This window comes from Rhinolophus ferrumequinum, chromosome 2, assembly GCF_004115265.2.
Source record: "Rhinolophus ferrumequinum isolate MPI-CBG mRhiFer1 chromosome 2, mRhiFer1_v1.p, whole genome shotgun sequence".
Lineage (NCBI taxonomy): Eukaryota > Metazoa > Chordata > Mammalia > Chiroptera > Rhinolophidae > Rhinolophus > Rhinolophus ferrumequinum.
In genome coordinates, this window is record NC_046285.1 from 22,784,375 (window position 1) to 22,798,863 (window position 14,489).

The 14,489-nt window shown below is 32.9% G+C and overlaps 1 protein-coding gene across 3 annotated transcripts in view; it reads left to right on the top strand.

Moving 5' to 3' along the window:
- The window catches only part of ZNF654 (zinc finger protein 654), an 83,226-nt gene that overhangs the window by 33,579 nt on the left and 35,158 nt on the right, over positions 1-14,489 (top strand). For all 3 annotated transcript variants that reach the window (XM_033126133.1, XM_033126140.1, XM_033126150.1), the window contains exon 3: positions 13,784-13,865. In XM_033126133.1, coding sequence (XP_032982024.1) covers positions 13,784-13,865 — 82 coding nt within the window. The remainder of the gene's footprint in view (positions 1-13,783; positions 13,866-14,489) is intronic.

The window sequence follows — 14,489 nt, forward strand, 5'->3', positions numbered from 1 at the left end:
ATATTAATGGTTTATTATCAACACCTATTAAAAATATTGAAAATTGTTAATTCTAGGGCATTGGACTAATGGGAAAAGGTTGAAGCCTTTCTTTATAATCAGCGTTTTTAAATCTTGAAAATGTGTTAATTTCATATGTTTGAACTATATTTGTTGTTTTATATATATAAATTTAAAATAGCATATGTACATTGTGCTTCTTTAAAAGTTTATTTGCATATATTTAAAATTGTAGGAGGGAACTTTGTGAGGTGATGGATATGTTAACCATGTTGATTGTGGTGATTATTTCACCATCTATATGTATATCAAAACATCAACTTGTATACCTTAAATATATACAATTTCTGTTGGTCAGTTATACCCCATTAAAGCTGAAAAAAAATTGTAGGAGGGAAGGAGAGTTTAGAATATAACATTACTTAGATTTGTAAGAGTGAGGCAGTTAAAAAAAAAAAACCTATATTAATTTTATATTTAGTTTTATCACACCTAAATAAATATGGGAAACGTATTAGGGCATTTTTGTTATAATTGACAAAATTCTTACCCAAGCTAGTTTAAGCAAAAAGGTGGCGTGAAGGTAGGAATTTATTAGATGACTAAACCATGAAAAAGCAAGAACTAAATTAACTAGTTTCGGGATTTTCGGAATCAGAGAATAAAATATCATCTAGAACTGTTCTTTCCTTTCCATCCTCTTCTGGCTTCTTTCTCTCAGGGCTGCAGAAAATTCTGGGACTAAGCTTATTTTATTAATCGAGGGAAGAGAGACCCCCTCCTCCCACCTCTAATACCCAAAATATTTGGGGGACTCAGGCTCAGCAGAGTTTATGTGCTCACTGTTTGGATTAATCCTCTGTGTTGAGGAGAGTGTGGTAAAATGTTTGTCTCAGTCTGATGACAAGCCTACCCCGTGGCTAGGGGAAATACTGCATTGGCACCCCTATCGGAACCACAGAAATGTTGGCGGGATAAGCAGTTCTCTCAAGAAGTGAGTGAGTTAGTGTGAAGAGAGCTGGCCAGGTAGACAGACATAATAGATGTCCACTACAGACATTTTTTTATATGTTATTTTGAAAACTGCAAAAGTGGTTTCAGTTATTTTCTGACTTAATACAAATATGTTATTTGTAAGCAAGAAGTATTATTCTTATTTCAGTGTCTGTGGATTTTTTTACCCTTCTATATCACCTTTGTTAACTTTAGTGTTGTATAATGTGAAAATGCTTTTAAGTCTTACAAAAGTACTTCTTAAAAAAAAATTAAATCATTTGTTGACTTCTGTTTCATTGCTTGCTAGCTTTTTCACCACTGCTCATGAAAAGAAAAATGTATTAAGCAGAAGCAAATCTAATCTAGCATGGACAGTGCTAGGGAAAAGAAAGTAAATTATCTTAGTGGTTTGTCAAATAATAATGTTTCTCACAAAGAAAAGTTTCTGCATTATTTGAATTTACTTTAACAGAAAATTGTATTTTTAATACCAACATAAAAATGGGAAATAGCAACATGGTGGTATTATTAAAAGAGTAGTAAATCTCTAATTCTATTTTATTTAAATAAATATAAAAGCCAGTAAATTCTTCTAACAGTTATTCCATAATCATTCATTCGTTCATTCATTCATTTTCTGTGCTTGGTTCTAGGGATAACATAGATTATAAGATAGTTAAGTCCTTGTTCTCAAAGACTTTTACAGAGCTAAACTATATTAAAAAGGTCACATTATTATGTAATGTAATCATGAAAGAATTACAGGGTACTGTGAGCAGTATAACAAGGGACTTGACTTGGTCCTGGAAGTCAGGGAAAATTTGCCGAGTGAGCTAACCCTTGAGCTGAGCTCTGAAGGAATGATAGCAGTAAATTAGAAAAAGGAGCAGAAGAACCTCTCAGGGACGGCAGACAGAATGTTCAAGGTGCCTGGACAAGATGACAAGATGTTAATGGATTTCATTATAATTCATATCTATTTGTAGAATTCTTGTTTATGATATATTATCATGTATTTTTAATTTTTTAATCACTTGACATACTAAAAATTTATAGGCCAGCTAAAGGATTAACTTAACTAATATCTAAAATATTCTGTATATAAGTATATATATATATATAACATATATATGTAAAATATATGTTATATGTTAAACATATAAGTTACTATACTCACTGGTATTATTGTCTGGTCCATATGTCCACCTTCATGAAAGCTTATACCCATGTCCACTTGCATAAATGCTTATACCCACCTTGTAAATGATACATATGTGAAGATCTGCCTTGTATATAAAGGCTGGGAGACTAAAAACTACAGTTTTGTGAAGGTGTTCTTCAGAGGGAAGGAAAGTAGATTCTGTTTTTATTTATAATTGAGTGTTTTTTAAATTTTATGGAAATGAATAGTGATGTAGAGATTTGTCTTAGATCGACTAATTATAATTTTACCTGGGATGACTCTCCCTGTAAACTGTATTTTCTAAAGAAATGAAGATTTTGCTATCTGTGTATGTATGTATTTGCACTAAAAACAACCTCGAATTAATTCTCTTTTATAAAGAAGAAAACAGGCCTGAGATGTTAGGAAACTTGTGAAAATCTGAGTTAAGTTCTGAATTTTTTCCTAGTGTTTTCTTGTTTTAGATTGGTTAAATAATTATTCCTGAGTTTTATAGGTAGAACAAAATCGAACACCTTGAAACTAATTTAACCTTTAAGGCAAAGAACATATACTTTACCAGTTTTACGTAAAATAAAAGTAAACTTTAATGCTACGTTCCCAGCCTCCTTTTGCCCAATGGAAAGTAAATGTTCATAGATTTCAGCATTCTAGGCAGGCTTCAATGATGGATAGTAATAAACTAATTCAGTAAAGTTTCAGGATACAAAATCAAAGTATAAAAATCTGTTGTGCTTCTATATACTAATAATGAACTGTCAGAAAGAGAAATTAAAAAAACAATTCTATTCACAATTTCATCAAAAAGTGTAAAATACCTAGGAATAAATTCCACCAAGGAGATGAAACACCTATATACTGAAAACTGTAAGCTGTTGGTAGAATAAATTAAAGAGAAAAATAAATGGAAAGATAATCCATGTCCATAAACTTGAAGAATATTGTTAGAATGTCCATAATACCCAGAGCAAACTACAGATTCAGTGCAATCTCTATCAAAAATCCAATGGCATTTTTCACAGAATTAGAACACACAATTCCCAAAATTTATATAGAACCACAAAAGAACCAAGGCAATACCGAGAAAGAAGACCAAAGTTGGAGGCATCACTCTTCCTGATTTCAAACTGTATTACAAAGCTAACCAGAACAGTATAGTATTGGAATAAAAATAGACACATAGATCAACAGAACAGAATAGAGAGCCCAGAAATAAATCTATGCATATATGGTCAATTTATTTACAACACAGGAACAAAGAATGTTCAATGCGCAATGGACAGTCTCCTCAATAAATGGTGTTGGTAAAACTGGACAGCCACATTTAAAAGCTGAACCACTATTACACTAGATACAAGAATCAACTCAAAATGGAATAAAGACTTGAGCAAAAGACCTGAAACCATAAAACTCCTAGAAGAAAACTTAGTAAGCTCGACATTGGTCTTGGGGGTGACTTTTTTTTTCATTTGACAACAAAAGCAAAACAAAACTAAAAATAAACAAGCTGGACTACATCAAACTAAAAAGCTTCTGCACAGCAAAGGAAACCATCGGTCAAAATTGAAAACAAATCAAAACCACAATGAGATAACTGTTGCCCTGAAAATAAGACCTAACCAGCTCTAATGTGTCTTTTGGAGCAAAAATTAATATAAGATCCGGTCTTATTTTAATATAATACTGGGTCTAATAATATAATTAATATAATATAATATAATAATATAGTAAATATAATATAATTAATATGTATAATAAATATAATATAAATACTGGGTCTTATATAAATTTTTGCTCCTAAAGACGCATTAGAGCTGATGATCCAGCTAGGTCTTATTTTTGGGGAAACACGCTATCATCTCACACCTATTAAAATGGCTTTTATAAAAAAGATAACAAATAACAAGTGTTGGCAATGACGGGGAGAAAAGGGAACCCTGTTCATTGTTGGTAGGTGTGTAAATTGCTGCAGCCACTATGGAAAAAAGTATGCAGGTTCCTCAGACAATTAAAAATAGAGCTACCTTATGATCCAGCAATTCTATTCCTGACTATGTATCTGAAGGAAATGGAAACACTAACTTGAAAAGGTATCTGTACCTCTGTGTTCACTGCAACATTATTCATAGTAGCCAAGACATGGAAGCAACGTACGTGTCCATCAATGGATGAATAGGGAATGGATAAAGAAAATGGGATACATCCATATATATGTAATGGAATATTATCACTCATAAAAATGAAGGAAATTTTGCTATTTGTGACAACATGGATGGACCTTGAAGGTATTTTGCTAACTGAAATAAGTCAGACTGAAAGACAACATTTGATCTCAGTTATATGTTGAATCTAAAACTAAACAAAACTCAGATTCAGAGAACAGATTGGCAGATTCCATAGGTGGGAATTGTTAGGGGGGCAAATGGGTGAAGTGAAGGTGGTCAAAAGGTACAAACTTCCAATTATTAGATAAACAGGTCTTTGGGATATAATGTACACCATAGTGACTATAGTTAATACTGTATTGTATATATGAAAGTTGTTAAAAGAGTAGATCTTGAAAATTCTGATCACAAGAAAAAATTGTGACTTGTGATTGATCGATGTTAACTGGACTTGTGGCGATCATTTTGCAATATGTGATGTTGGACAATTAAGTTTGCGAACTAACCCTAGAAAAAGTGCTACATACCTCATTGCTGAATATCACTACGGTCACTTTCGAAGTAATCCCCTTTGGGAAGCTATGCACCGACGCCAGCGCCTAGTCCACCTTTCAAAGCAATTTCGGAACTTTTTCTGGAATGGCCATCAGAGCTGTATTACCCTTGATGTCCTGAATGTCATCAAAATGTCTTCCTTTCAGTATTTCCTTTATCTTTGGGTAAAGAAAGAAGTCATTGGGGGCCAGATCAGGTGAGTAGGGAGCGTGTTCCAATACAGTTATTTGTTTACTGGTGGAAAAACTCCCTCACAGACAGTGCCATGTGAGCTGGTGATGCAAGAGCCATGAATTGTTGGCAAAAAGTTCAGGTCATCTAACTTTTTCATGCAGCCTTTTCAGCACTTCCAAATAGTAAACTTAGTTAACTGTTTGTCCAGTTTATACAAATTCATAATGAATAATCTCATTGATATCAAAAAAAGGTTAGCAACATCATTGCAACAAATTCACAAACTTAATTGTCAGGCCTCATATGCAAATATCAAATCATTTTGTTGTACACCTGAATCTAATATAACGTTACATGTCAATTACAGCTCAGTAGGAAAAAAAAAAGTCCTGCAGGATCAAGGCACCAAGACAAACTTACATATTTCTAAATATTTAATAAAAATAAATATGTGACTCATGTTGGCTATAGCCTGGTTATAGTTTTCTTGAACCATGATATTCTGAAAAAGTTTTGCATTGCAATTTTGCAAGTGGGGACAAAAAATAATTTCCTGTTCGTCTTGTAGGAAATGGTCATCAATAGATTTATTTTTGGTTTTTCATTTTTTTGATTAAGATATATATTTTAATCAAAATCTAGTTAGGGAAATGTAAGTCATGCTGGATAATTCAGTAGAGGGAATTTAATTCACAGAACCTCTTTCAAAGTTGTTAGAAGATCTGAGAGAATAGACAAGGAGAGGATGGTGAACCCAGACTTAGCACTCTAGTAAGGTTGTTAGCCCTAGAAACGGAAGGACAAAGGAAGGAGGAGGTATTGGTAAAGCCCAGAGACTGGAGATGGTTGATGAGAGGAAGAAGCACTGACATATCAGAAGGGATATAATTACTGCTGCAGAGGACCCCGAAACCACAGATTCAAGAAACTCAGAGAACAACAAGCAGGATAATTTGAAACACACACACACACACACACACACACACACACCCCTCCCCCTACCACCTAGATAACCTAGGTGCATAACATTAAAACTCTGAAAATCACTGAGCAAATCTTGAAATAAAAAGGCACTACCTAATTTAGAAGACTGAAGATAAATACAGCAGACATCTCAGGTACTATGCAAGCCAGAACACAATGAATTGACCTCTTTAAAGTGCTAAAGAAAAAAAATCTTTTAATTCTCAATTTGAGAAGGAAAAATAAGCAAGTTTTCAGGGAAACAAAAACTGAAAGAATTCATTCCCAGAAGACCTGAACTACAAAAAAGTACCAGAAATATGATGCCAGGTAGAAAATCTACCCAAAGAAATGGAGAAAACTGGAAATGATAAAACCTGAAAATACATATAAAATGGAATTTTTCTTACTTTTAATCACTGTGAAACATAACTATCTAAAGCAGGGGTTGGGAAACAATTTTTTAAAGGGCCAGATACTTTTCTACTTGCAGACCACAGTGTCTGTTGTAACTACTCAACTCTGCTCTTGTAGCACCAAAGCAGCCATAGACAATACATAAATGAATGTGTGTTGCTGTTTCCAATAAAACTTTTACAAAACTGGCCATCATCCTATGGGTCATATTTTCTACTAAGTGCCAAAATTAAAGCAAAATTTGAAGTGAATTAATATTGGTTTATAGCATATTTTAAATTAAAGTGAATGACAAAAGTAGCACCTAAAGCAACATAATATTTGAAGGTAGGCTGGTACTTATTAAAGATATATAGTCAACCCTAGGGTAATCACTAAAACCATAGAATACAGAGGTGTATATATGAAACCAAAGTAGAGAGAAAATGGAATCAAAATTACTCAGTCCAAAAAAGGTGGAAGAAGAGGTCAAACAGAACTATGAACAGATAGAACAAATAGAAAATAACTGTTAGGGTAGTAGGTTTTAATCCAAGCATATAAAAAAATACTCTTAAATAGTCTAAACCAATTTAAAAAGACAGAAATTAGTTGGATAGAATAGCAAAGATTCAACTAACATATGTATCCATATCATATGCCCTTTTAAAAATAAACATACTTACTTTACTCTTTTTTCATTTACTATTATATCTTGGAGATCACTCCATAGTGATATAGACATAGTTCAAATTCCTTTTCACAACCCATAGTAGTCTGTTTCATAGATATATACCATAGTTTATTCAATATGTCTTCTAATGATACATATTAGTATTGTTTCCATTCTTTTCTAATTACAAATAGTGCTATTATTAATATCCTTTTGCATGCATCTTGTATTTTTGCCAGTAGATTTTTGGGATAGGTTCCTAGCATCTGTGTCAAAGGATGATTAGATACAGCTTTTGCTAAGTAGTCCCTAAGATTCTTCTATACAGCTTGTACCATTTTGCATTTTCACCCACAAAAGAGGCTTTGTTTACCTTCAACCTCACTGCAGTTTTGTGTTGTCAGTTTTGTTTCTCTAATAGAAATGGCAGCACAATGTAGTTTTAATATGTATTTTTCTTACTATGAGTGGAGTTTAACATCTTTTTGCATATCCTTAAAGAACGTTTGTATTTCATTTTACATAAGCTACATGTAAATATGTATATCTCAAGTTTCTGTAAGTTGGACTTTTTCTTTTCAGTTTTCATAAGCTCTTTAGGTATGAGGGATATTATTAACCCCTTCCCATGATGTAAGTTGCAAATATATAGTTTTTCATTTATCTTTTGCTTATGGTATTTATATTTTTAGACATTTTAAATGTAATTAATTTTATCAGTGTTCCTCTATTGCTTCTGAATTTTGAATCATAAAGAGCTCTCTATAACGAAGTTATATGGGACTTTTTTTCTGATATTTGAATTGTTTAAGTTTTTTATGTTTAAGTTTTTTTATCTATTTTGAATGTTTTCTTATGTTTGGAAGTTGGAGTGAATCAATTTTGTCTTTTAATATTTGACTACCCAATATGAAGAAATCTTTTTTTCACTACTGATTTGAGATGCTGCTTATGTCATGTACGCACTTTTCACATGCAGTTCATTTATTTTTGGCTTTTCTGTAAGATTTTATTAGGCTATTTCTCCATGTGCCAATACCATGCATAGCGATTCAATTATAGAGGCTTTGACAATGTCTTAGCCTTGGCTACTTCTTTTCATTACTCTTGCTGTTTCATGGTTTCCTTAGATATTCAACTTTGTAATCAACTTGTGTATTTCCAGAAAAACTTGAAGGTGCTTTTATTTCATGTAAATTTACAAAATTAGTTAAGGAGAATTTAGTGCTTAGCTTCCTGAAGCATGTACTTTATATACTCTACCTTCTTCCAGTCTAAGGACACTGGTACACTAATATTGAAACTTCTCTTTCTAACTTAAATGCTGTTGATGTCATGTATTTTTGCTATATACTTTTTAAAGCCTACATGAGATTATTATTTTTGCTTCACTCTGTCAAATTTTATAGCCTATATATTTTTGTGTCTTAAATGCTTCTTGCTAATTTAATTTCCTATTTCTTTGTAAACAGTCTATATATTTTTCTCTGGTTGTTTTATACATTGCTCTTTGTATTTGGTATTTTGTAGTTTACTATGGTTAGCTAGGTGTAGATTTATTTTTATTAGTCCTTAGGGATTTCCTGGGTCTGAGGATTGGTATCTTTCATCAGTTTTGAAATTCTTACCCAGCTTTTGTCTTTGCCTCATTCATTGTCTTTTTTTCTTTGTAGAAGTACAATTAGACTTGTTAGACTTGTACATTCCATTCCCGTGTCTCTAACTCTTCCTTGTATTTTCCATTTCTTTGTCTCACTATATTACGCTCTATATTGGTAAGTGAGACTCTTGTATTTCAGTGTGGAAATTATATGCTACAGAGACCTCAAAGAGAATAGTGCTTCTGATTATAATTACTGAAAAATCTCCTTTTGCATTTCTGTGTATTTTAAGAAAGTCTGGTATCTTTTCACCGTTTGTAATATATGGGAAAATATGGTCTGACTTCCAAGCACCCCAATGACAGAATATAGTTTGTTTCATAAATAGGGACTCTAGTGGTACTCTGGTTATTTAAGCTTACATAGCTAATAGAAATATACTGATTGATGAAAGTCAAATAAGAATGATTATATATGGTATAATTTTTTTAAATTCAGAAAGCATACCATCCATACTGTAGTTGTCCCATTACAAATAATTTGTTTTTATATAAATCATTTTGTTTAGGTAATTCTGTTTTGAATAATTTAGGTAAATGAACTGTACGTAACCTATAAACCTATAATTTGGACTGGATTAATTATAATTTGACTAATGTATAGACTATTACATATTAAACATATTAAATATGTATTATACAAACATCTTAAACATATTCAACATTAAAACTGTTATAAACATACAATAATACATTTTTGGAAAGAAACCTTTTTGATGAATGTAGTCAGATATCTTAAAAATCTTCATAATTTGAAGAAAAATTCATGACTTGTATTTCAACAAAATTGACACATATACAGGTGAGAAGGTCCTGTGTTTCCTTTTAGATTGTTGAAGGAAACTTGGATGGCAATATTGATAATAAAAATATTAGTACCATATTAGGAAACACCTGTAGCACTACCAGCGCTTGTTCTCAGTGCTTTACAAGAGGTAGCTACTGTTATTGTTTCTATTTTATAAATAAAGAAACCAAGGCAAGTGACTTGCCCAGGGTGACATATCAAGTGAGTGGTGGAGTTGAGATTCAACCCAGTGTGGGTCTAGACCAGGGGTGTCAAAACTGCGGCCCGTGGGCCAACTGCGGTCCGCAATCCATTGTTTATTGGCCCGCAGCAAATTCCAAAAATATATTTAGTTTACTTAAATAAACCAGGTGAGGCAATACGTACTTCACCTCGAGTGAGTGGCCCGGCTCTTTGTGTATTTTACCATATATGGCCCTTGGTGTAAAACGTTGAAAAAAGTTTGGACACCCCTGGTCTAGACAATGGATGAGTAAAAGGGCCAGATATTTTAAGCTTCGCCCATAAGATCCCTGTTGCCACCACTCAATTCTGTCATTGTAGTGGGAAAGCAGCCAGTCAATATGTAAATAGATGGGTGTAGTGTGTTCCAATAATACCTTATTTATTGAGAATGGTATTTGAATTTCATGTAGTTTTTACTTGTCACGAAATATTACTCTTCTGATTTGTTTTTTAACATTTTAAATATGGCTAACTCTTTTTACCTCTTGTATTATACAGAAACAGGTCTTCTTTGACCTGTGTGCTGTAATTGGCCAGCCAGCTCTAGACTGCTATGTATAGTTCTGGTCTTACTTTGTTGTATTTTGGACTCATTTACCCTGCACCTTGTAGAGTTTTCTTCCATGAGGTCTAGACAACTTGATTTCAAAGCATTTAATTGATCCTTTACACTACTAGTCAATAGGAAATACAACAGGTATGAAACATGAAGTTTCTACGTCTACATATAATCTAGCTTTATTTTCCCATTATGATTTCACTACTGCATGAATTCTTATTGACTTACCTGAATCTTACCCTAGGGTAGGGCTAGCTAGACCATGTTATTTTGCCTTTATTTACTCTTCACTTATTGTGCATGTTTTTTTTTTCTCATTTTAATATCATTACTATGGAGTTGGGCCTTGTAATTGAGGTAGCTGATTGTGGGGCATACACAGATCTCTCCTTTGGAAAAAATGTTGGCTCCCTTCATGTTCACATGAAGCAGACATATAATTTATATATTTGTTTGATTCTCTACAAGATCATGTTGGTCTGCATACTCATCTCTAAATTAACTGCCATAGCACATTTTATTTCTATTAATGACCTTCGTATCTCTCCCTTTTTCAATACAATTCATTGCCTACCAGTCAATGCCATCTACTCAACATGATGATGAAATCCCACTCCTACCTACTGCAAATTTAATGCCCCCATGTTTCAACATGATATATGCAAAGTTCAGTACTATGATAGTACAGAAGAATCAGCCATTTATTTGTCTGGAATGAAGGAAGGAAGTTTTAGGCGTAGTTCCTAGGTGAAATTGTATAAATAGGTCTTGAAGAAGCAACAGATCCAACGATCTTAAGAGCATAGGAGTTTTAGGGAATGAGAAATTTGCTGTGATTGGAGAGCATGGAACTGTGGTAAAGGCTATGTGTGTAAGAGCAGTTTGGGATCAGACATAAAGGTTCTTATATCATGATGAGGAAATTGAATTTCCTACTCTAGATCAGTGATCACAAATACGTAAATAGGATAGGAAGGAAATACAAGTAATGAGTGAGTCGAGGCACTACGTTGGAGAAAAAAGAGAGGTGGGTAGAGTCCGGAAAACTGGAAAGGAGGTTCATGCCCTGTAGCTGCTCAGCTTATCTGCCATGGAGATGCAAGCCCTGTTATAGGGGTTCCTGTTTCTCAAGAGCTCAGAGAAATCTAGATTTAATCTGAAGCATCACAGATTTTAAATACTCGCAACTGACTAAAATAGTTTAAAACAATATCCAAGAAAAACAAGTATGTCAACTGAAGGTCTTTGCTTTAGGTGGTGCAATCCACACAGCTTTGTAAAATCCGAAAGTGGTCAGATCATTCTGTGTTTTAGGAAGATAACAATGGCAGATGTGTGGAATAGCAAGACTGGAGATAGGAAGGGCCTGTTAGAAGTTTATAGATAAGACAGATGTGAATTAATGCTTTGTTAATAGGGATGGAGAAGATTACAGAGGTACATTCATGGGGCTTTTTTCATACTTACTGAAAGTAATTAATTGCAAAAGGGTTAACGACCAATAATTCTTTTCATCCCTGACCCCTAGTTTCCGTATCCCCTGTGTAGAAGCAACTGCTTTTACCAGTTTGTTGCACGTCCCTCTAGATGGTCTGACGATATGCATTGGTGTATATGTCTCCTCTACTCCCTCCCTCCCTTTATACAAATGATAATATAATGGATATATTTCTGCATCTTTGCTTAGCAATATATCTTGGATTTTTTTCCCTGTATTCATATAGATGTATGTTCTCAGTAATATTTTTATTAATATTTGCATTATATTACATTGTATGGCTGTATTGTAATTAATTATCCAGTCCCCTGGGGTAGACATTTAGTTCTTTTGCCACTACAAACCACCTGTGGATACATATCCTTATATATACATCTTCAGATTTATGTTTGTATATTTGGAGGATTAAATCCCTATAAGTGGAATTGCTAAATCAAATGGTATATATATAAATTTTAAATTTTGATGACTATTAACGTGTTGCCTTTAAAAAAGATAGCACCATTTATTATCCCTCCAACAAGATACTAGAGCCTATTTCTCCACATTAGAGAGCCATCACAGAATACATCAACATTTTCATTTTTAAAAATATGGAGAAATGGTATTTCTTCATAAATTTTCATTTATTTAATTATGAGTAAAGTAGAGCATCTTTTCATATTTGAAAACAAAATCCACTTGCATATCTTCTCTGTGAAGTAGTCTTCTCCCAGTTTTCTACTGGGTTGTTGACTTTTTAAGAAAATGTGTAAGCTTTTTAATTAAGAAAATCAGCCAAAATTCTTTCTCAGTGTATCATTTTGCTTTTGACTGCATTCATAGTTTTTAGTCTGTTGACATTTAAAAATTTTAAGTAGTAAAATTTATAAAAATATCAGTTTATGGAGCATGGTTACTATGCTATATTTAGAAGGGTCTTTGTAATTATTGTGTAATACTTAGGTCTTTTATATACATTTCAAAACAATATAATCTCAGTTACTGTTTACATTAAAAAAAACTTGCAGTCTTTATTAGTGATAAATTTTGACCAAAGGCAAAAAGTGTTTATAAAAACTACAACTTTAGGTTTTCCTAGTTCAGTTATCTTCTACGTAATTAAAATTTAAAGATTTTGAGTGATTTTTCATTTGTGCTTCTTTAGGATTGCTAAGTAATATATAATTTTATAATTTTCCATGCTTATGATTAGAAAATAAGTCATATTTCTTCCTGTATGAACTCATGAATTATTAACGACACAGAAAATATTTGGTAATAGTATTTTCTAAATTTATTTAAAAATGAGGAATCAGAATTTGGGCAGTTTGTCATCAGTGGAATAATCAAGGTAAGCTTAGATTTTGAGGATCCATGTGTCATTAATTAGATTCATAAATGATGATCCTACTATTAGGTTGGTGCAAAAGTAATTGCAGTTTAAAAGGTTAAAAACAATTGCAAAAGCCACGATTATTTTTCCACCAACCTAATACGATTGTTGACTGAGTTTCATAGTAACTTTAATTTACATTTTTGTGTCAATTTATCCATCCCTTATATCCCTCTGAAAAATACTAGATTTTGAATTTTCTCTGGGGCCCATTGTACTAGGAATATGTGCCAAGTTTAGGTCATCCTCACATGGGTAGCTACATTTTTAACACCCAGTATACTGTTGCATTTTTTTTTTTTTGAAGTGAACGCTAAAGGGCATGAGTAATGTAATTGTTCATTCTGTAGTTCTAGAACTCTGTTTTCCTTGAAGATACTTGTGTTATAATTTTACTGAAAACATAACGTGTATCCTAAATGATCAATATGTTTCAAAACCAACTGTTTTAAAACTAGATATCTAATATTACATTGCTATTAACTCTTGGGACTCTTAAATTGGGGCAAAAAATCAAAGAAGCAATGAAAGTTATCATTCACTTATTTTTTAGGAGTTTCTTTGAGTTGCTGCTGTTCTTTGGAAGAGATGAATTTTCTGAAGAGCCCTTAAAGGATATTCTTGGATCATTCCAGGTAAAAGAATTTACTGCTTCACATTTTCTCTGCATTTAAAACAGGCCTTTATTCATCCCTAAAAATGGTATATTGGTTATTTGTTGCTTATAAGTTTTTATATTTACTAAGATGGCAATGCTTAAGGATCCTATTATACTAGTGGAAAGAGAAAATTTCTTAAAATGAACTTTTAGCTGTATTTCTAAGCAGTTCCAGTTCTACACTTGGTATCCCAGAGCCTCCTGCCACATCCTTGTAGATTCCAAAGCACATCTTGGACATATACTCACTTTTTTTTTGCTACAGGCATTGGTTTCAAAGCTCCATATAGAGCTCAGCCCTAGTGAAAAAGGACTCTTCTTACCTAGACTAGAATTAGGCTCTCAGTCCCATGCCACTTGTTCCCTTGACTGTACCCTGATTTTTTCATGTTTTCTCAACAGCCTTCCCAAGACAGGAGGCAGATTTTTCGCATTCTATATGAGAAAAGAGAGTAGAAAAGATCCAAGACCTCTCCTCTAAATGGCAAGAACATTTGATATTTTTACTACTGTGTTTCCCCGAAAATATGACCCAGCCAGATAATCAGCTCTAATGTGTCTTTTGGAGCAAAAATTAATATAAGACTCGGTCTTATTTTCA